Source organism: Crocodylus porosus, unplaced genomic scaffold (genome assembly GCF_001723895.1).
Source record: "Crocodylus porosus isolate Cpor-Errol unplaced genomic scaffold, CroPor_comp1, whole genome shotgun sequence".
NCBI classification, from domain to species: domain Eukaryota; kingdom Metazoa; phylum Chordata; order Crocodylia; family Crocodylidae; genus Crocodylus; species Crocodylus porosus.
In genome coordinates this window covers 6,858,545-6,882,808 of record NW_017728926.1, presented here as the reverse complement: position 1 = coordinate 6,882,808, position 24,264 = coordinate 6,858,545, and the positions used below count along the sequence as shown (strand labels likewise).

General features: G+C 41.8%; 1 protein-coding gene across 2 annotated transcripts in view; it reads left to right on the top strand.

Annotated features, from left to right (window-relative positions):
* PRKCZ (protein kinase C zeta) overlaps positions 1-24,264 on the top strand; it is a 203,897-nt gene that overhangs the window by 129,211 nt on the left and 50,422 nt on the right. For both annotated transcript variants that reach the window (XM_019541286.1, XM_019541287.1), the window contains 4 exons: positions 6,427-6,512; positions 16,268-16,399; positions 17,379-17,460; positions 19,806-19,858. In XM_019541286.1, coding sequence (XP_019396831.1) covers positions 6,427-6,512; positions 16,268-16,399; positions 17,379-17,460; positions 19,806-19,858 — 353 coding nt within the window. The remainder of the gene's footprint in view (positions 1-6,426; positions 6,513-16,267; positions 16,400-17,378; positions 17,461-19,805; positions 19,859-24,264) is intronic.

Here is a 24,264-nt window from a genome sequence, read left to right as displayed (position 1 = left end):
TCTTTCTGGACTTTTGGATGGCCTTCGACACTGTCTCTCACCCCATTCTCATTAAAAAACTGGGGGACTGTGGTGTTGACACCCACACAGTCAAATGGGTCACTAACTGGCTGGAGGGCTGCACCCAGAGGGTGGTGGTGGATGGGTCATTTTCTGCTTGGAGGGATGTGGGCAGTGGGGTTCCGCAGGGCTCGGTTCTCGGGCCCGCACTGTTCAACATCTTTATCGGTGACTTGGACAAGGGGGTAAAAAGCACCCTGTTCAGATTTGCTGATGACACTAAGATGTGGTCACGTTAGAAGGAAGGAATAGGCAACAATCGGACCTAGACAGGTTACAGGGGTGGGCCGACAAGAATAGGATGGGATTCAACACTGACAAGCGCAAGGTGCTGCACCTGGGGAGGAAGAACCATCAGCCTACCTACAAGCTGGGGAACTCCCTTCTTGTCAGTACAGAGGCAGAAAAGGATCTTGGAGTCATCATTGATGCCAAGATGAAAATGGGCCGGCAGTGTAGGGATGCAGTCAGGAAGGCCAACCTTACCTTGTCATGCACCCACAGATGCATCTCTAGCAGGGCCAAGGAGGTGATCCTCCCCCTGTGCGGCACTGGTCAGGCCGCAGTTGGAGTACTGCGTCCAGTTCTGGGCACCGCACTTCAGGAGGGATCTGGACAGCATGGAGAGGGTCTAGAGCAGGGCCACTTGCATGATCAGGGGAAAGCATGGCAGACCCTATGAGGAGAGGCTACGGGACCTGAACCTGTTCAGCCTCCAGAAGAGAAGGCTGATGGGGGATCTAGTGACCTGTTACAAACTAGTCAGAGGGGATCAGCAGGCACTGGGGGAGTCCCTGTTCCCCCGAGCACTACCAGGAGTGACTAGAAATAATGGTCACAAGCTGGCAGAGGGTAGCTTCAGACCAGACATCAGGAGGTGCTACTTCACTGTCAGGGCGGCCAGGATCTGGAACCAACTTCCAAGTGAAGTGGTGCTGGCTCCTACCCTGGGGGTCGTTAAGACAAGGCTAGACGAACACCTTGCTGGGGTCGTTTGACCCCAGTACGCTTTCTTGCCATGGCAGGGGGTCAGACTTGATGATCTGCTCAGGTCCCTTCTGACCCTACTAACTATGAAACTATTAACAAGTTTCGTCTTTTTTTTCCATGGGACTAGAAATGAGTGCTTTGGCAAAAATGGATCCAATGATGCACCTAAATCACTCAGTTTAGAAAGAAAGTTGCCAGAAAACTGAAGGAAGCAGTTACATGGTTTCCAAATCTTCCTGAAAGCAAGTGGTAATAGGGAGAAATGCTGTTACGTGGGGAAGGCCAAATAGTATTTGTGTTTTGCAAAAAATTCCAGTGGGAGCATAAAGAGGAATCAAAACTTCTGGACAATGTTATTAAAATTTTAAGGAATATTTTGATCCTGCTGGGAATGTTCCTTGAGAGAGAACATTTTCTTAAAGAAATCTCCAAAGAATGTTTTTTCTAATTTTTTTTCTGTAGCCATTAGCTTACTGCCCCTTTAATGAAACCAAGTCTAGGAAATTTGAAAAGTTTAATGACAAACTAATTATCATATTTACCCAAATCTAAGACAACTTTGTATTTAAAATGACCCCCCCCCTCCCAATTATTAGGTTATACACATGGAAAATTATAAATTTGTTAATATTTTTACATGTATAGAATATAATTAGTGGAAGGTTGTTTTGTTCCCAAACAGCTGTGATGGGGAAAGCAGCATCAGGGAAAGAGGGACCCCCCAACAGCAAGTCCCCTTCCCCACTGCATGAGCCCAGTTCAGCCTGGAACAGGCAGCAACTCAATTCTGGCTTTGGGGCTGGGGCTGAGCTACCACCTGCCCCAGCCCAGTACTTAAATCTAAGATGAGACTCCCCCCACATGTGGTGGTGGGGGGCGGTGCATCTTGGATTCAAGCAAATACAATACTTCTTTGACATTTAGCTGATGTTCATGCTGAAAAAAGCCCTGTCAGCTTCAGGACTGCCAGCTATGGGAACTCACTACTGGCCAGTGCAGAGGGAGCCTGGAGACATGATCTCGGGTTCCCCCTGCACCAGCCATGAGTGTATGGTTGGATCCACAGTGACACCTCCTGCCATGCCCATGTGACATGGCAGGAGGAGTGATTGTGTGGATCGAGTGTCAAATCCTATTACACCTTTCCTTGGAGCCTGACTTGTACAGAAAGGCATGGACATTTGTATGCAACAATCTGCTTCATCAGATGCTGATGGAGTAAGATGCTAGCATCTTACAAAACATCTTTGTTAAATCTGTTAACATCTGATCAGCTCTTCAATGAGATTATGACAGTCAGTGAAGTTACTACTTCTCAGAATCATTATTTTGAAAAGACAGCCATTTACACCAGGTTAATAGTCAGAAGATGGATATCTTTAGAGATTTGGAGATCTTGAAGAGCCACGTGGTTTGCATAATCTCATCATGCAGGAAATGCATAGTCTAGCCATGGTATGTTTACTGCATCTGCAGTATGCAAAGATTTCAAGTTGCTCTGAGTTTTTCAAGTAATATTTTAGTAAACAAGGTACAATGACCGTTGAAAAAATCCTGATCCAGCCCACATTTGCAAAGTGGAGTCCCCTCATAAAAGTAAAGTTATGCAATTTAGATTTGTAATTTTAGATTTTAAATATGCAATTTTAGATTCAAGGCTGAAGTTCATGTGGTAGTCAGAAATTATTCCCTTTCTAGAACTGGTCTGCCTTAGCTTTGTACAGCAAAAAAAGGCTAAAGATTGGGTATGAACAACCAGTGTTCCCTCAGTACATATGAAGAGAAAACAGCCAGAAGTGATTTTAGTTAGCTCAGACTTTGAGTTAAAAAATATTCCAACAAAAGGAAAATTATTTCATTATCTATTTATATACTAATAGAAAGTTGTATATTTACCATTGTTACAAAGTGAGTCACTTTAGAAAATAAGATAAATTTAAGACATATATTTTTAAATATAGTATTTACTTACTAATTTTTGAAGGCCAAAAAAATTGCATAGGAAGAACTAAATATCAATTTGAATTAATTTACCAAGAACTGTGCACTTAGTACAGTACTTCACAGTTCAACCATCTGTATTGTATCATAAAATGAATTTTTATAATCCTTTTCTTTCAAAAAATATGGATTTTTTTTTTTCAAGGTAAGTAATGTCTCAGTTTTTCTTTGTAAATCTGACTGAGTTAAATTAGTTTATATTTTTAAAACTCTATTGACTTATATTAACTGTTTCTTTGGTACATTACCAAGGGTATCTTTTTAGTGGATCAATTAGTAAGTAACTCAAGTTTATAATTTGGGAAATGTTTAAGAGAAAGATCTAGAGAAGTACTAGATGCTTCTTAGGACAGCAGGTTGAACATCCAGAACATAATGCTGTTTGCTACCTGTTGTCAAGATGGATTGATTGATGGATGGATGGATTAGGAGACACCTTAACATCAACATAGTATTAGACTCCTAGTAGAAAGTGTTAATCCTTTGAAATGAGAATTTATAAAGCAATGAAGCAGCTGCTGATATTTTTTTAAAAAGAGGAGTAAGGCAACATGACAACTTATGTCAGGAAGTTGGAAGTGAGCTGAAGATCTGACCTAAAAGACTGCATGACTAACTATGTTGTGACCATTATGGGCACAAACATAAGTGCAGCTTCCTGCTGTAACTCAGAACGCATTACTGGAAACCTTCTGAGTTTCAGCAATCCCCTGGGACCAAACAGAAGTTCATTATTGGTTCCAGTGGGGAGGGGAATCTAGCTGCTGGCTGTGAGCCTACAGCTGGTTTCCCCTAGCAATGGCTCTGCCCTCCCAGCCTGTCCCTGTTTTCAGAATGGGAGGGGGGAAAGGGAGCAGAGGGAGCTCATTCTAGGGATTCCCCAGTTGGCACTAGAGGGTGAGGTGGGTGAATTGGAGACCCCCACCTCGGAGGGGCTCCAGTATACCTGCTCCATCCTCCACAGGGGCTGAACAAGCCCCAGACCAAACTCCATCCACTCCATTTCCTCCTCCCATTCTGAAAACAGCAACAGGCTGGGAGGCAGCGCAAACACAAGTTACAGAAGACACTATGTTTTGAAATGTCTTCATCTGAACCCACATGTAATGTTTCAAAGCATAGAATGAGGGTTCACATTTTCACCCAGTCATTTTTTAGCAGTCTTCAGCCATACACATTATTTGGTCATGTGTATAGACTGCTATCTGTGACCAGATGAGGCAGAAATTATCACTTCTGTCTGTGCCCTAGGACAGCATGCATGTAGGTTATACCAGAAAGCAAATTGATCATACGACGTTAACTTTTTAAAATTGTATTTATACAATAATGATTGTATACATTGCAAATGCATTCAAATCACTGCAGAAGAGAATCTTATGAAACGTTTATATTTCACTTTTGTTATCTTCTTGGAGTCAGTGGCTAATACTTTCTATAGTATCCTGTTAATTCTTATCTGTAAAAGTTGGTTTAATGTTATTGCTTGCTAACTTTAAGATTTAAAGAGGTAAACAGGTTTTATATCAACTGTGACCTAATTTGTGTTACTTTATGACCAATTGGTTTGAAAATCATGCAGTTACAATTTCCCCATTAGATAATCCACAGTGCTTCCATGACAGTGATGAAAACAGCTTTAATTGTTTTTTAATTGAATAGTGAATTCTTGAGATTTTATTTTAATAGGTCTTACTACCCTGTAATATACTTAAACCCACAGGCCCCTGCCAGACGTGCAGGTAAAGGCATGATCATCTGAGGCACAATCCCACAATCAGTGCTCCTGCCATGCTGCATGTACATGGCAAGCAGCATGATTGTAGGATCATGCATCAGATTCCATCAAGCCTTAATTTTTGTGCAAGATCTGGTATTGCTCTCAGGCTCCCCCCTGGCACCAGCAAGTAGCAAGCTCCTGGCCACAGTGATCCTGCAGCTGGGAGTCCCGTCAGCTGATCTGGGCTCCTAGCTGTGGGGGTGCATCATGCCATTAATTGAACATGTGACAAGGTGTGCCTCCATGACTAGGAGCCCCATCAGCTGACAAGGCTCCCAACCACAGGGGAGCACCATGCTCTCCCAGAACTGTGAGCCTTGTCAGCTGATCTGGGCTCCCAGTCCCTGGAGTGTGTGGTTCTCCCCCATGATTGGGAGGAGGTGCACCTGACCACGTGTTCAGTTAATTTCATGATAGGAACCAACCACAAAGTTATTACACATTTTTTGTGGAAAAAAGTGTGGCTTATTCTATATTTTATGACAACATTAATGGCTTTAATATGTGGCCAGGTTACAACTTAAGATGTGATTAACTGGTTAATCACGTATTAAGTGTAATTTGCAACAGGGAGCATAGAGAACATTTTTCAGGGGATCCAAATGATACTACACTAGCTTAGGTTTGTGCTTAAAATAAAATGTGTTTGAAATAAAATGCGTTAAGATCCCTATGTAAAATACCTATATGCTATATAATGTATTACACTTTAATGTAGTTTTAAATATAAGATGTGTGAATCTGTAATAAAAAAATCTTGTAAGTTAATTTTCTGTACTGGAAATCAGATATTAAGATACGTTGATGATCCATCTATTAATATTTTAGATGTTGCACGTTTAATTTCCCAACACATTACTGTAATTCTAACCATTAATCCATGTGATAAGCAGCACAGATATATGATACACATAATGTGCAAAAAGTCATTTACAAAAAAAAAATAGGCATTGCATCTCCTTCAGCCTCTTGCAGTCTAGTTTTATATTTAAGAAAAAAATCCTCGGTAACCTAAAATAAGTTGTTATAATTCCATAAAGGATATATTAGCATTAATCACAGAAGTACATTTGAACAGTTTCTTGCATGGAAAAAAGAGTTAGAGTAACAGTTTCTGGGAAAGAGGAAATGAGACCAAAAAATATGGCACATAAGATTCATAATGTTTTAAATATTGCATAATATATACCATTATCAGTAACCATCCTTTACGTGTTTACACATTAAGCTGACATAGTGAGATCAGTATCACGAGTTTTCTAGAGGAACGCTGTTTCTTTAACTGACTGTAGCTATCCATCTCACCTGAGCTGGCAAGAGCAAGCAGCCAAGGATCTGTAACAAGATGATAATCATGTGAGAAAAAGAGAGGGGTAAAAAAAAAGGGAGAGGCATTGGTGAAAGCACATCCCCCAGAAGCTGTCATTTAAGGCTTTTTTTTTTTTTAAAACCTGATTCTGTCAGCAGGGATTTTAGCTGTGCGTCGATGTTTAGAAAACCAAGATTGTTCTAAGTCACAACTTGCTTGACATAGTGTATCTGGTATTTTTATGCTGCTATGTTGCTGCTTTACACCTTTTTAATTTCCTTCTTAGAATCAATCTACCGACGTGGAGCCAGAAGATGGAGGAAGCTGTACCGAGTGAATGGGCATCTGTTTCAAGCCAAACGTTTTAACAGAGTGAGTACTGCTGCTGAAAATACTGGGTGTTTTAGTAATGCTCTGCAGTTATTGTTTTTTCAGTATATGCTCTTCCTGTATTTAGAGCGGGGGAAAGAAAAAGAAAATCAAGATGCTTTTTCATATGAATGTTGTATTATTCAAAGCATAAAGACTAGAAAAACTCAGGAGTCTTTGAATTATTTAGAGCCCTGGGTGGAGTCAACAGCTTACAGTTAATAGACATTTTTCCTTTTAAAATCTCATAACAGCCATTTTTGTGTATATTTTAACATGCATTTTCAGCTCAGCTTCTCTCCACAAGCCCCGTTGCATTGTTATGATCGTTTATAAGTATAATTATTATCCTTAGTGCTTTCTTGTCGTTGTTCATATAGATGATGATGATGGTTATTATTATTAAGATTCTTAATATCCTGTCTTAAAATGTTTGGAACTTTAATTAGCATATAATCTAATTGAGGGAAAAAACTAGTGTATTGAAGAGAAAATTGTTGTGTTAGCCAAGATACAACAGTATTTAGGGACTGACTTCACACAAGCAAAAGCACATAGCTTTAAGACTCAGACTCCTCCTTAACCCAGCTCATTGTGCCAGAGTATTCCAGCACACATACTGGTTCCAAGGTACACTTTTAGAATTCCCTAAAATCCTGCATATAATGAGGTAGGTTAATTTTTTTAGGTTCAGCACTGCCATTTCTTTTATAGTCATGTTATCAGGATTTGTTATTATTTGGAAAGATTTTGTTTCTGGTATTCTAGAAAAAATATATATCACGTCACATGTATTAAAAGAAAATTGAAGTCCCCAAGTCTTGCCCCTAGATCAGTGAAAATGGAAGTGAAATTCATATATTGGTAATGTACATTTACACTGTATACTGTGCAATATACCAGCTCAAAGGCTTAATACATAACTGAATACATGGTGAAAATGTTTAACTTTGAAGCAGTCATGGATGTATATTATCACTTACATTTTAATTAGAAGCCCATGTTAGTGTCATTTAATAAAATGTTTATGACGCTAGGCCTGGAGTGAATGAATACATGAGGTTTGGAAAATTCATTTGAACAATTATTTTATTTTCTCTACAAGCCCAAATTTGCTTCGTTTATAGCATACATTTCAATAGAAAATTAAATGTATTCACAGCTATAGTGCCATAAAAATAAATGTTTTTCAAAGCTGTAGCTCCATAAGAATCCAAATGAACCTAGTAATAAGGCTAGTATGAGGTGTAATAAGCAACAGACAGATATTTATTTAAAGATTATATATAAACATACGTACTTCTGAAACGGGATTTTTCAAAGTGAATGGATTTTTTATGGGCAGGAAATAAATTTCAAAATTCACTCTGCTTTCAAAATATCAGATGGATGATGCACTGAAAATTATTTTATTATCTTACCTAGAGCATTTACTACCAACACAATACAGTACTACCTAGTGTATTGCCTATGGTTTCCACTTCTTCTTATTTTAATGCTTTTGGAGGTTGAAATCTATATGTATACTTCTGTTAATGTAATGGTTTGTTCTACAACAATTTAGAATCCACTTTTTGGATTACTTAAGAACAATTTATTGGAAGTCTGACAAATAATTGTCTGCTAGAAATGGGAAATGGACATTTGCTAGATCCTGAACTTTTAATTCATTAGGTTTCCAGCATAGTTTACAAGTTCTTTATTTATTCCATTTCTTCTTTATTATGTATATTTTAAGTAAATACTTAATTGGGACGTATAAAACTATACCTAGTATAGTTGCATTCTTAAAGTGCCTGCAATTACATAGCATTATCTCTTCCACTGTGACTATCAGGTACTCTTGAATAGGAACCCAGTATGGTATTTTGTAGAATAAGTTAGCAAATTGCAAGCCTTTATGCTTGCTTTTCACAGAATAGTGAAAACCCCTAAGATGATAAATGTATGTAATGGATTCTCCCACTCTGTTCCTATTTCTTACTGCTCGCCATCATCGTCTCACTCAATTGATATTTTCACAGTCTGTGATAGTTTCCTTAAAATTCATTTTATTGGATATTTTTAAGCTAATAAACCGACTCCTGGTATGGCTCTCTCCATTATTATTATTTGGCAAAAAATAAATAGAAAAGAGCTATGGAAGTTGCCATCAATGTCTCAGAAGACTGCAGAAAGTCTCCATTCTAATTTTTTTTTTCAACATGCACACAATTCTCAGAACAGAAATGCACTTTTCCCTTTTCCTTTCCCTTTACCAACAGTTGTTGTAGTTTAAGTATGAGCATTGCACTGATACTTTGGTCTTAAATGAGGCTTGTATTTCCTTTCTGGATTTATGGGGGCAGGGATGGGATGGGTTTGGACCTCTAGTCCTGAATTCGTTTCAAGAAATCAGTCAGGTTTCTAAAGATAGCAGCAGTGTAGCTGGTGTGGTCTGTATTTTTTTAAAGAAAAAAAATGCCTCCCACTACTTTCCCTACACCCTTTATCAGTTGCCTGTCTCGAGACCTATTCTTGCAACTGGCTGTACACAGAAAAACCTGTCTGTTGACATAGGGCCTCATTGACTTTATTGGGGATCAGTGCTGGAGCAGATCAGATGGAAAATGCCAGGAAAAGATCATTTGCTCTATCCTCTCTTACTACTAAAGAGTCAAATGACTTAACCATTTTGGGCAAGGCACTCGCTTCATGTGATTCAGTGATTCCACAGAAGACGGTCTGAAAGCCACACTTTAACTTGCAGCTTTGCTAGGTAGGACAGACTTTCACTGTCCTGTTGCTTGGAACAAGTTACATCAGGAGTTCTGCATGAGTGTAGTCAGGAGAGAGCATAAGAGCATATGTGCTGCTTTCAAGAGAATGATGAATGATGGGAAGATGCGAGCGTGATGCCATTTTTCAGATTGCAAGGGTGGTGGCTGAAGGGAGCCTGAAAATGGGGAGTAGAGAGCATTTCTTTCAGTATCAAAATGTGCTGTGAACAAGGGAGGAAACCAGGCCTGAAGCAGCAGTTTGGCATGTGAAAATCAAAGGTAGCTTGCTGTCTGGCAGTTCGTTGGATAAAGTGAGTAAAATGTAGTCTCTGCGCACATGCTGCAACTCTTATTTGAAGTCTACTGTTAATTACATCTGTGACTTGTTCAGCTTCATGATTCAGCTATATATTTTGCATGTAAGAAACCCAACTGAAATACTGGTAGTAAATGTCATTCCACCTTTTGTTGATGCATGTGCTAAATGGCATACATTTATGACACAATGCAGTATATACCTTACCTGCATTTCAAGAATCATTATTGGTAAAATTTTAAATGTGAGCTATTTTATTATGTATTTATGGTATTGCTCAAGGATTCCTGCTGGCATATGCCAGTATATTTTTTTCAAAATACTGGGTTAATATGGAGTGTCCACTTTCCTATGCAGATTTAAAGCAAGAATTTTAACAGGCAAACATGAGAAAATAGGCTGTACAAAAATAAATATCCTGTGAACATGCCATTATTGGATATATTGTATTACTTGAACAAAAGTTTGTCCTCTCAAAAAAATAAAATAAGTCTTTAATAGTGCAAAGTAGTGCACACTATTTTTTCATGCTTGTATATTAGAGATAATTTTAATGATTTTATTCAAAATCCTTTGGGCTGAAACTACTAAGAACTTTTAGGACAAAGAAATGTGTGAAACTCATGATTGTGAAAACAGATTTAGTATGGAACAGTTATTTCAGTCAACCATACATTTATTTTGGCTGTGAGCAAGTTTTTGAGTTATGATCTGAAAAAAGTAGGTATTTTCAGATGTGAACATTCCCTTTTTCAGCTCATTCAACTTACTCTGCCTGCAAAACTAAAGTGTTGTGTGTGTGTTGTGTGTAAAATCTCCCAATAGGAGCTTTTAATTAAAAAAGAAAAAGAGGGAAATTAAAAGCTAGTGGCAAATCCATACTTGAAGTATGATTTTGCTTGAGTTAGTTTGTTACTGAGATTTAAGTATAACCATAACATTAACATATGGTACATCACTATATCTGCAAATAATATGCGGATTTGTAGTCTTTTTTTTTTTTTAAGTATCTTGGGAGCAAGAGATCTTCTTAAATTTCTCTCTGCATGTATTACAGGTATCACATTGGTGTGTCATTTAAATAATGAGACAACGCTGATACAAGATAACCTGATGTGACATGTATGTCAAGCTGTGTGGTGGAGTATAGTGAATTTCATTAAAAATTGACAGAAGCAAATGGTAACAGATATTAGGCCAAACAGTAAAATAGGAAACAACAGCACAGAAAGAAAGCTGAAACCTTCCTATTTGCACTTTGCTCTGTGAATACATGGCGTGTTTAGAGTATACCTTACTGACAGAAATTGCAATGATTGGAGGAAAACAGATGTGAATTTTGAACTGTCTGTTGGGTCCCTGGCAGACGTTATACTTAAGACATGATTAACGATATGTTTAGGCAGTCAGTGGTGCAATAAAATAGGGAATAAGCCGCAAAATTATTATACACAAAATGTATGTAATAACTTTGTGGCTGGTTCTCATCATGCCTTAAATTGAACATGGGGTTGCTGTTAGCCACAGGAGCACATCGGAACCCTTCAAGATTTTGGTGCACTCCTGAGGCTGGGAGTGACGGTCAACTGATTGGCGTTCCCAACCTTAGGAGCACCCCTGAGCCTTGAAGGGCTCTGTTGTGCTCTCGCAGCGAGAGTGCTGGTAAGCTCATCAGCACTCCCAGCCGCGAAAGTGCATTGGAACCCTTTGCTTTGATGCGCTCCCATGGCTGGGAGTGCCGATCAGCTGACTAGTGCTTCAAGCTGTGGGAGCACTGGGTGGCAGGCTTGCTACTTGCTGGTGCTAGCACAATTAATTCTATAGATTTCAGTCTCAGTTAAGAGACATTCTGAATTAAACCATCATATTTTTAATGAATTATTTCACTTTGGCAATGATAGAAATAACTACTTTTTCTTAATCGCCTAAAAGAGAAAAAACCATATAGACATTCATTAAAATTCTTGAAATAATTCCAGCTCCCCAAAACAGATTCAGATGAAACAAGCTGTTTGACAACTTTGGAGAAACTTCTCTGTTCTTTTCTGGGAGCTGCTTTAAGTGCAGAATAAGATTTTTGGACAGCTCTTTTTTCTTTAGAACAAAAGGAATGGTTTTTAAAATGCATTTTACCTTATTAAAAATACTTTGAAAGTAGTAAAATGAACATGTAATGACTGAATTACTGAGAAAAAGGCAGTATAAGGGAAAAATGGTTTCCAAATCGTGTTCCATTGATATACTTGTCATACCAGTTGAACAGAATAGGATTCAGGCCTTGAGATGAGCTATATATGCAAAGTACCTATCATGCAATAAAAATATCCAACCAGCTCAAAAACATGTACTAACTTTTTAGTTGGTTGCTATCAAGCTTTAATTTCTGCTTATAGCAGAGTCTCCCCTGCAGCTGGCAGCCCTGTCAGCTGATGGGGTTCCCAGCCACAGGGATACACCATGCCCAGCTGAGGCTACTGCTTCTGCAATTAAGCGGACTCTCAGCCCCCGGACTCTCAGCCCCAGCAACTGCGGACACTGTGTTCCAGCAGCACCTTCCCAATAGCAGTGGGGCATAGCTGGAGTCTTCCAGCCCTTAAAGATGCATGGACTCCTTAGGACTGGGAGATTCCAGCAGCTGTGGTCTTCCAGCCTCAGGGGTATATGAAACCCCTGAGGCCAGGAAATCATGGCTGCAGTGATCCCCAGACCCAGGGGTTTTGCATATGCCCGAGGCCAGGAGACCATAGCTGCCATGATCTCCCAGCCCTGTGGGTTTCAGGCACCCCTGAGACTGAGAGATTGAGGCTGCTGCTATTTTCCAACCATAGATCACAGCAGCTGCATCTCGCAGCCTCTGGAGTATATGGGGCACTTCAGTAGCTGGGAGGGGGCTCAATTGAGGGGGTTCCCTCCCAGGTGCACTGGTCACACCAGCTTCTGCTGCCTCTCAGCCTCTGCACCTGCCCCAGCTGCCTCTCGGCCACACTGGCCCTGGCTGCGCACCAGCCAGGGGGCCCCAGAGCGGGGTCAGCCTTGGCTGGGCTGGAGGGGATGGAGCCCCTGGAATCCACGTGCCTGCCCTGCCTCACCCCATGTGATCCCCATGAAAAGCCCGGCAGTTCCTCCAGAGGTGCAGTACCGGGCAGCCAAGGTGGGGAAGGGCACGTGTCCCCTGATCTTTGCACAGGTGAGGGCAGGCTGCAGCTGTGAGCTGGGCTCAGCCTCTGCTCCATGCCTCTGTGCCTCACCACTGCTGCTTCGAAAGCAGTGGGCTCCACCATGTGCTTCCCACCGCTGGGCAGGCTGACCAGTGAGGCCATGAATGGGGCCCCAGCCAAGCCGCGTTGTGCTTCAATCCCCACAGTGCAGGAGGGAGTGGGCCATGGGCAGAGGTGAATGATTAGCCCTTCCCCTACCCCACTGTCTCTTGTACTGTGGGGATCTCGATCTGCTCTCCCCCCAAGCCCATTGAAATAAAAAAAAAAAGTAGATTAAAAGAAACTTCCCTGCCTGCAGCTGGGCCAGTTGCGATCCTGGCTGCAAGTGCGCAGGGTAGCTCAGCATGCCTGTCCCTCCCCCTTGCTGTAGGACCCTGCGGCCAGGCTGCCCTAAGGCCATGCCTGCTGCTGCCCTATGTTTGCAGGGGCTGAGCCTTGTTGGTCTTCACCCCCCCACCCATTCCGCCACCTGTGCTTCCAACTGCAGGAGCTTGTTTCTTGGTGGCGCAGGGGAAACCTGGGATTCAGCTCCCCCTGCACTGGCAATAAAGCATAATGGAATGGAATGTATGATCCCACAATTGCACCTCCTGCCATGCATGTGTGGCATGGCAAGAGGCACAATTGTGTGGATCATACATTAGATCCCATAGCACCTTTACCTGCATGTGTGGAGGGCCCCTTGGGGCATTTCTACACATACTCCAGGGTGAAGGGGTGCTTATTTAGAGTGGTTTTTAACTAGAGTGGTTTGAGAGAGAGAACTTATTTGGTGCAAAACCTATACCTAGAGGGTGTTCGACTCCAGCGGGCCTTTCCATGTTTTAGACCAAATAACTGAGTGGCTAGGGCACTTGTCTGGAAACCATGAGTCCTAACTCCCAGGCTGTGCATGTTACCATAGCCCGTATTCCTTTACCATTGTTGTGTTGGAAGCATTTTAATGAGCTGGTTTCTCTGGGTCTGAACAATGTTAATTCCATTGCTCCTAAAGTTTTGAAGGCCTCTACTTTTAGGTACTCTGCTCCTGGGAAATAAATGTGTAAATCAGAGCTGGTCAGTCCCATCAGCAATCTTAGAAAATGAAGTAAATGTTTATATAAAAAATTTTGAATGCTCTTTAGAGTAAATACACTGATTCAGAAAATGCCTTTCTAAATTTCTGCTGGTAAGACTGCAACATCTAGCTTCAATTAAACAATTATGTTCTTGTCTGGGCAGTAGAAAAAATACTGGAAAGCTGCTAATCTGGCTTCATTGGAAAGGAAAATTAGACTCAGTTTTCAAGGGGAAAAGTTACCTTGAAGTACTCCAGTGAGAATTATGTTTGTTAGAGGTGCATCTGTGTATCAGAGGGATATCAGATTGGCACCGACAAAAGGAAAATTAATGTTATCAGCTATCAGCATTTTTTGACCAGTGTAGCCAATAATGTTACCGATTAAATGCTGTGTGAGACTCCCACGGTGAGGGAGGGAGTAGGGTAGGGGCAGAGGTAGGCTCTGTGCAGCCAGGGCAGTGAATGTGACCCTGGGGCTAGGACCAGGATGGAGCTGTGGGTGGCTCATCCGGGATGCAGGAGGAGGGGAGAGGATGCCGGGGGGGCGTGCGGTTGCTATAACTATAGCTACCCCAAATTGCCCATAGCTCCCCTGTAGCCACCCCTCCTAGCACCGCTGCTGCCTGCCCCGCGCAACTGAGCCCACCCTGCCCCCACCCAGCCCTGGCCTAGTGCCCCCCAATTCCACACGGGAAAGAGGCTGCCATAGCCCCTGGCCCCGAGCCCACAGCAAGCAGCCCTTTCTCGCCCCATGCACAAATCCAGAGGGCATATGCCCCCTATGCCTGTCCTGGCTCACCAGTGCAAAAAGCTATTTTGTCCTGCCGTCAAACTAGAAAAATACTTTGCAGACTCTTGCCTAACAAGATGATGTCTAGAAACTCCCTTTGATTTCATGATGAAGTAGCTTTGGGATTTCTTCTGAAGTATTTGAAGTCTTGTAAGGATCAAATTTCTGTTGCCAATTTGTTGAGTTGCAGGGCTTGCTGTTGAACAGTTATAACTCCAGCATTTGGCTGAAGTAAAAAAAAAATAGATATTCTTTAAACTCCATCAGCAAAGGAATGATTTTTTAAGTATTTGTGAGAGAGGGGGAATCGGTTTGACTGTTAAAGAAGTAGTAATGATATTTCAGCTTTGCAAATCAGATATGCATATGCATTATTATTCACACTGGTCCCCAGGTAAGCATAGTATTTTATGGAGTATTAGGAAACATTGCTGTCAGTGATCCCTCATGGCTGAGGATGATCACTCCCACAGGTCAAGTAAAGGGTTGTAGATGAGTAGATGTTGGGTCTAGCGGGAGAAGCCTGTGCACGACTTGTTTTACATGAGGAGGGTGTTTCACATCAGCAACTGCACTGATCTTGGTGAAGAAGAAACCTGTGTCCAGTGGCAAGGAGATGCAAAGGGACTGAGGTTACTCTTCCACCGCAACCTTCATCTGGCTTCACAGCCTTTCAGAAGTATACCTTCATATGCCTGCTCCACCACTGTGCTCTTTAATGTTATGTTGGACTGCTCTTCATCTGATACCTCACCTTTGACCTTACCACCATGGCTGACCTGACCAGGAGTACAAGACCCCAATGGTGTTGCTCTAAGGGTCATCAGTACAAGCAGGCCTCTCCACCCTGTCAAGGTGGCAGTTCATGGAGAAGTTAGGAAGCAGTCCACACCCAGTAGGCTTTATACATTCAGTCAGATGGCAGTCACTCATTTCACTAACCTAAAATTCTTCCTCCTAAAACTGAGATATGCTAAGGTATTTTATGGTTTCTATTGTTGCTATATATTGCTACAACAGCTTCCCTGTTCCAGTGTGACTAGCAGTCTTGTTCTTCCAACTTGGAACCCTTGTGGAAGAAGATTACTTTTGTCAGCATCTTCCACCAAAGACCTTTGTTGTCATGTCTCACCTTATAATTATTTCATTTAGTCCACATAACAGTATTTCACTCTGCAAGTTGACAAAGAAAATACGTTTTTAATTTTTTAGGTTTTTAGTTATTCTTCCCAAATAATTTGTCCTTATGTACGCCTGTAATATGTCATTAATGTTAATGGTGATAGATGAGTAGTACTAACAGCCCCATTTTTCAATGCAAATCACTGATTGAATCATGCTGAAGAAGTATGCACCTGTTTTCACTGGTATAGCCAATTTTGTGTGACGTATTGGGTACTTAAAATCAGAGGCAGCGTTTGAATAACTGAATTCCTAAAGGTGCAGATTACCAAACCGTCAGGTGAGCAATGTCAATTAAAAGCAGATTCCTGACAAATCTAAATTATTCTATTAGGATTATGAAATTGTTTCTTTTGTCAGGTATTTAACTTCCTCTAGAGAAGAACTGGTGATTGGATAGAATTTGATAAATGTTAACTTTTTTGATTTTTAGAGAGCATATTGTGGCCAGTGCAGTGAAAGGATATGGGGTCTCGGAAGGCAAGGCTACAAGTGTATCAACTGCAAATTGCTGGTCCATAAACGTTGTCACATACTTGTTCCACTGACCTGCAAAAGGCATATGGTAAGTTTGCACTGCAAAAGAAAAGAAAAAAGCTCAAGGTGGTTTAAAATTTTGAAAGAGTATCTGAAGCTGACATATGCTCTTTTTAAAAATGTCTGGTATATAACACTTGGTGATATTGCGGGTTTAATTCCAATGTCCTTCCTGTTCTAGGATCAAAATTTTATATGGCTGGCTGTCCTCCTAATCCATGGCCTTCTCCAAACATATTGCATCCCATCTCCACTCTCCTGTTAGTTTCCATGGCTTCTTTATCAATCAAATTCATTCTTTCCTCCTCATTCCCACTGCTGAAGTGCTTTTATGCACCTTGCCTTGATGGCTTGATTCTTTTGTCTTACTTATATGGAGCTTGTATTTGAGAGAGAACTGCTTGTTGATGCATGTGCTCTAATAATTTTGTATGGCTTTTCATATATTCATGGTTGAGACCAACAGCAGAATTTGTTATCAAAATAAAAAACTATATATCCTTTCTAATGACAAGATGACCTTTTGGAACAAATTAAAGTATTTCATATTTTAGATGCGGCAAAGCATATTCAAATGATTTTGATTGCAAAGATAAATTCACACTAAAGCAAAAGCATGTACACTTTATAAGACGTGGCTGCAGTTTCACATAAGGCAGTCTTAGATCTTTAATTCTGTTTGAGTTTGCACATTCCTATAAAATATGCTGTATTTAGTTTTAAAAGAGAATTAATAAACATGATATGTGTTTACACTGCACATTTCAGACAGCAGATGAACTTTTTGTAGAGTCTCTTTATAAGGTAGTACAAACCATCCATGTTCTAATATGGTACCTGCAATGCTTAGTTCCTTTCCTGGAAATTTCAGATATCAATTCCTAACAATAACTTATTAATGTAAAAAGACATACTTATCTAAAATCTTTGGGAGGCTCTAACTAGATACCATAAAACAGAAAACAATAATTGATGGAAATTTTTCAGTAACTTAAGTTTTTTGCTAGGATTCGGTCATGCCTTCCCAGGAACCTCAATTAGATGATAAAAATGAAGAAGTTGACGTGCCCTCAGAAGAAACTGATGGAAGTAAGTATTTTTCCCACTGGCATACAATATATAATACTGCTTATTTAAATGTAACTACATTCACTGTTATTTATTATCAGTATTACAGTAGTGTCTAGAGACTTCCTTCAGGGATCAGGGAATTCACTGCATTGGACACTGTTTGCACATGATAAAATGCAGTCTTTGTTCAGAAGATCTTAAAATCTCATCATGCATGTCCACCCTGCCTTAATTTCCATGTTTGTAAAACAGGGGTTGTCAGTTAGTGTTTGTCATGTATTTTAAGATAGCAGAATGAAAGGGATGTAAGAATTTTTTAAAAATGGATAACACATCTAATGGGTTTTAGAATCCATAATTTGTAAATTTGTAACATTAAAATATGCATTACGAGCAAAAGTAAGCTATCTGTAAATGAAACGCTAAGCATTATGTCTGTAACCTCCTAATTAGGGTGTCTCATTAACAGGGAGCCTGGTTTTCTCTGTTTAAAAATACAAAATTCTCTGATAAAAAATCCAAAATCTGTGTCTTTTCTGCAAATAAAATGAAATGGCACTCTATGTATAGGTATCAGATGAACACAATGTTTTACTGATAAGTGATTTTAAAACAGTTTGGAAGCCTACCAGTGCCTCAATCATTAGAATTTACTTTATTATAAATACTTATATATTTTGGCGTTTGATCTTGGTTTTTTTATCATGGAAAATAGGACCTCCCTCCCCCACTCTCACTCACCAGAATGCAAGCCCATCTGCAGCTGTCTGTGTCCCCCCTGCTCCCCTCCCTGGACTTTGTGGTGATGAGCAGCCCAGCCCTGATATGCCATTGCACTGTCAGTGCCATTGCCTCTCACTCCCAACCCCTAGCCGCCCACCTGTGGGGTAGATGACTGTGTGACTCGCAAGTGAGGGGCACCAGTAAGCCTGGGGGGCCTTGCTGGGGCCCCTCACTCTGAACTCCGTCATCCCCTCCACTGGTGCCCCTCACTCGCAGCCCATAGCCCCCTGCCCCTCATGCCTGCTGGTGCCCCTCACTCCTGACTCACAACACCCCCAGTCCTGTTGGTGCCTCTCAGTCCCAACCTACTGCCCCTTGCCTCGCCTTCAGGCCCCAGCACCTCAGTGTGTGAGGAAAGTGGTGGGTGTGGGCATAGGTGACGTGGAGGAGAGTGGGAGGGGCATGTGCCCCCCAAGATTTCTGCACCCACAGTGGGGCTTGAGGCTGTAGCCTGGCCAGACAAGTGCTGCTCAGGAGCTGCCACTGGGTCCAGCGGGCAGGACCCGGCACAGGAGGGTGTGCCATGCCACCATGGCTGCCAAGATGAGGTACAGTGACGTAGAGTTATCCCCCCTGCTGCTGCTGGGTGGGCAGGGGAAACCTCAACTTGGCAGGCATGGCGGTGCAGCATGTCACTGGCTGCTCCAGTCAGGCTACAGTCCCGTGTTCCATTGTGGGCACAGAAATCTGGGGGACACATGCTTCCCTGCCTCCCCCCATTTGTCACCTGTGCCCACACCCACCTCATTCCCCACACAACCACCCCCTTCCTCACATACTGGGGGGCTGGGGGCAGGGGCCAGCAGGTCAGTAGTGAGGGGCACCAGCAGGGTTGGGAGGGTAGGGGATTGCAGGTAGGGAGTGAGGGGCACCAGCAGGGCTAGGAGGCTTATGCCATTCCTCCCCCTCCCCGAACTTACCTGGAGGGAGCTGCAGGAGCTGCTTTCTACCATACTGCCTGGCTGCCACATGCATGTGTGCATGTGCCCATGGCAGGCACCCCCTGTGTCCCACTGTCACCAGCCTCCTGTAGGCTGGTTCCTGGGTTTTTCTCTTTTAAAGGAGAAAGCCCATGTTCTTCTGTGGCAAACAGAAAACCCAAATCCCTGCTCATTACCTTCCATTTGTGCATTAAATAACTGCTACCAAACTAGGTTGCAAAAATACTTTTATAGCCTGGTATTTGTCATCTGGTAGCTTTCCCACTGGATTTTTTAATAGACTGTACTCTACATCAAGTTCTCTCTCCATTTTAACCACTCTTACCTCCTACTTGTCTTCTATCCACAGTCTTTCCTGTGAAGGAAGGCTGGAGAGGATGATATTTCTGGGCTTCTCATGTGAGAGTAAAATGCCAAAAATGGTTTCCTTATCCTAGGATTGGTTTCCTTTACTGTGCTCTTAGGTGTCTGCTACCTAGATTATGGAAAACAGGTAGAGTCACACCTAAGTGTCACATGGAGCAAGGCAAACTGCCACCCAAAACCGCTACACTATTCTTTCATTTTTTGATTTTCTAACATTTTTGCAGTAGCCATGATGATCTACTAGCTCTATTTATCCTCTTCTTTTCCCTACAGTACCTTACATTCCTTCAACCCGGAAACATGACAACATTAAAGATGACTCTGAGGTACGTTTCAGAAGATTGTTAAATTATACTGTCTGAGTCAAAAATGTGAAAGTTTTTTCTTTTCATATTGGAACAGTGATATATCTGAAGGTTGAAATTTATTACTCCTTGCTTCTGAAACAAACAGTTGTTTAACATTATTTCAGTTATTTTCTGTTCTTCCTTTCTAATGCATGTGCACTCCTTATCCTCAGGCCACCCCTTCAAGTTTCATAACACTTGGTCCAGTTTAACGGTATAAGTCATTAACTATCCAGCTTCCTCTGGAATTTTGCAGATAAATAATACGCACTCAATTATAGAGAGTCCTTGTGGAAATAAAAGTAGAATAATGTTTGTATTTTTAGCTCTTTTGTAGGGGATCTTGCAGCATCTCTGTATACTAAGGATGTTATTCCCTGGAAGCACTTTGCCAAATCCCAGTACACTTTAAATAACTCAAGGGGCTTCAAAACAATTGCTTTTAAAACGCTTCTGGCATATTTAATGTACATAGGAAGCATTTTAGCAAGCATTGCTAGCTTGGTTTCCCAGTTTCAGCAAAACGATCTTGCGTTCTTCACTTCCTGCATTACAATCCTTGTCACTGTCATTAATTTACACATGAGTGACTCCTGTTCTTGGATAGATTGTCCTGCCTCTGGTCAAATCTGTTTGAGAACTGTCCTAACATAAACACTAAGAATTGTATAGTCAGAGGCCCTTCCCTGGTCAGCACTGAAGTTTTATTGCATGGTGTTGCAGAAATTTATAAAAATGCATCTGGGCCACTACTCTGATCAGCTGTCCCCAAGTAGGCTGTTCCTGTTTTTCCTACATTGCTGTTGCACACTACTAAATGTATTTAATATATCCTGCAAAGAAAGTGCGTCATGCTGGAAGCTGGATTGGCTAGAGGCTTGATGCAATCTCTTCTAATAGCAGTCAATCCTAGGTAAATGCTCCTTATATAAACCTTTCCATAGTTCAGCAGAACCTGGATCTGGCTACCAGTACAGCAGTGTAGGTGACATCAAAAAAGAAAATATAAAAAGGTACCAAAGCATTGTACATTTTGGTAAAAAGGGGTATTGCCGTGGCACATACTGTACTTTGCTGTCTAAATCTGCCCTACCCTGTCTGTAAAATTGTGTGGTTTTATATTTAAAACCAGTAAATCTCCCTGTGAGATAAAATCGTTATTTTTGTCTCATTAAAAAGAGCTGCAGTTGAAAGAACACAGTCTACATTATGAAAAATCTTCCACAAAGTCCCACTTGGGAAACTTGCATTTTTTTCCTTCATTGTCTTGGGCAGAAAACTTTTTTCCCCCTCGAGCTTTATTTATTAATGAGTCCAACTCATCAATAACAGATTTAACATTTAAAGATATACCCACTACCCTAAAATGTACATAAAGACACATATTTATATTTATTCAGCAAGTGCTACCATAACCCAAATAGCGTCCACAAAAGTCTTGTTTCTTTTCTTCTCTTCCCTTCAGTCTCTGACAATTCTTTTATATTTCCATCACTGCTTGAATTTTTAAATTGCAGTAAAACTTTAGTGACATACACAAGAGCTGCCTAAACTCATGCCAAGGTAGACATCCTGTTAGCATTTTTTCTGTTCCTTTCTTTCATCTTAAATAGTCTTAGAACATCCTTATTAATTTGTATTCTAGTATGCTTAAAATATAGAATTTTCCAGACTAGGGATAGAAGAGTTCATATGATGCTTATAAAGCATTATGTTATGATCACTAAAACCCTCTCTTTAGGTGTTGAAAAGTATCCATTTTCATAGATAACTTGGTGCTTCCACCCCCAACAGCCGGGTAGAAAATTTGAAGTTTGAAATATGTAATGTTTAAGGATTCAGTGAGTCAGACATATCTCACTAGGTGAAAAATGGGGTTGCATACAGTTTGCATTGTTCTGATTTATCATCAGAAAAAGAACTTCCTATGAAGACTTCTTTTTAATAAGTCTAATTTTATCATCTTGGGATTTACATCTTAGAATTTCTCTTGGCCAGGAAAAGTGGATACATTTAACTTAGCTGGCTAACTTTAGCTAGCCAGCCTTGACTTGAATTTGACCACTTTTCTTAGTCAAGTCTGATTCCGTGTGAGGGACTTAGTTGGACTTTTGGGCTGGTAATCGCAGAGACAAGGATTTCTTAGGGTGATATCTTTTATTGAAACAACTGCATAGTTGCGATAGTGTTAGACAAGCTTTCAAATGTAAGACGTTCTTCTTTAGGTCTTGCACTCAAAATTTCTTGCATTCAAAAACTTGTCTAACCCTATCCCAACTATGCAGTTGTTCCAATAAAATGCATCACTGTGACCATGTTCGGGCTCCAGGGGTGTCTGTGATGCCCCTGGTGGCCACGCAACCCTTATCCTACCCCAGGTAGATGGTGCCCTTCCCCCTCTTACTCACCTGCCATGTCTTGCTGTAATTGTTTGATTGGAAAAGAGGCTGCCTAATGGGTCCTAGCGTGAACCCCAGTTCCTCTAGATGCCAGCTAGCTGCCCTGCTGTCAGTAGGTGGGCCCTGATGACCTGTCAGTGCCCTTACCCAGGGTACCTGTTAGTCTTAAGGGTTAATCACAGCTTCTGACCACCCCTACAGTTGTGCCTATGCTTTGCAGGTGTTACCAGTTAATGACTTTGGTGGGCAGTTAACCCCAACCTGGTAGTGGGACACCTCAGGCAGCTATACCTTTATCAGAGCCTCAGCCTTCCTGGCCTCAGTGCCTTTTCTCTTGCTGGTTCCCCTAGCCTAGGCCCACTGTGCCTGACCTGGCTTCTGGGTTCCAGTTCTTGATTGCCTAATCTGGCTTTGTTTCTGCCCTGTCTTGGGCAATACGCTTTCTGAGCTTGCTTAGGCTCCTGGGCCTCCCTGGCCTTCTTCTAGGCCCTTTTCGTGCAGAGGACCCCCTGGCCCTGACTCTACCCTTCCTGGGCATAAGGCCCTCTGGCCCTTACCCATCTCTTGCCCAAGCTAGGCTTTAGTCTTTCTCTCTTCCTCTTTCTTGACTTTAAACTCCCCCTTCTGCTTAAGCCTATGGCATGCCCTGAATCAAGGCCCCTAGCATGCCCCTGGCACCTCACTGTGGGCTAAGTCACCATGCACCCCTCAGGTGCCGCACCATGGCCTCCACTCCCAAGCCACTGGTTGAAACTGTAACCAAGGAGTAAACCTTCTGGCAAACACAAACTAAACCCTCCCTGGGTCCAAACATAAACAGTCACTACCTGCCTGGATAACAAGGCCTCCCGTTACCCCAGGTAATATTCCCCTGTAGGGCATCAGCACTCGGTTTCCTTCCTCAAGATGGCCCAGGTGCCAGCTAGGAGAGCTCCTGTATTCCCCTTGCTTTAGAGCTCTTGCCGCAGCAACCTCCAGGGTCAAACTGAGCCTCCTGACTCAAGTTCTCCCTGGCTGTGCCCCCTTCCGGTCAGGTGCTTCCCTCAGTTGCCTCAACTTTTAAGGGAGGGACTTACTGCTCTGGAGTGCATGGCGGTTGATCCATTGTAACCATTACTTTTGTCTAATCTTTTCTCTTAGTAAATTGAGCAAAACCGTGGCAATTTAACTGTGTTCCATTCAAGTGCAAGCTGATTTAGTTTAACTTCCATTTACTCTAGAACGAGAGAAAATAGATGAAGCAGGTACAGCGAGTGTGGTAAATTCCTCCCACATCAAATAATATAATTGCCTTTGTGTCCATGCCCTTAGTTTACAGATAATAGGCCTGCTATGGATTTGTTGGTCTTGTCCCGCACAAGACATCCTGGTTAGTTGTTTTCAATGCTCAGCTCATCGGGTAAATGGAAAACTGGCAAGCATTAGCAAATAGAGTATTTCAGTTTAATAATCTTTTACATGGTGTAAGTCAGCTTCTAAGGAAAATTGTGTAGAATGGGGGATTGGCAACCTTTTGCTGTGGGCCAGAACTTGCAGTCCATCCCCCTGCTGCAGGCCACAAATCTCTGTAACCCCTGTCCCACCCTCCCCAAGTAACTGTTGCCTGTGCTTTCCCTTGTTGCAAATACCTGGGCCCTCATGAGGGAGCAGCAGGGAAGGCTGTGGAGGTGATGGGCAGCTCAAAAGCAGTTGTATTCTGCCCTGTTACTTGTGCTGCCTTGAGCTGGGCTGGATCCACCCTCTTCATGGGCCAAATCTAGCCCGCAGACCATAAGTTTCTCACACTTTCAGTAGTTCACTTCTAGAATGTGAGAGCGTTTAGAATTTACTGTGCTCAAATGCATGTGGCTTAAAGAGGCAGGCCAAGCTATCTGTTCCTTTGAAACAAACAGTTCTTTACGGTATAATAACAAATAGGAAAATGATACCAAGGAAGCTTAAGGTATGCTTTTGCATTCTTGTACCTCTGACAGTGGCATGAAAACT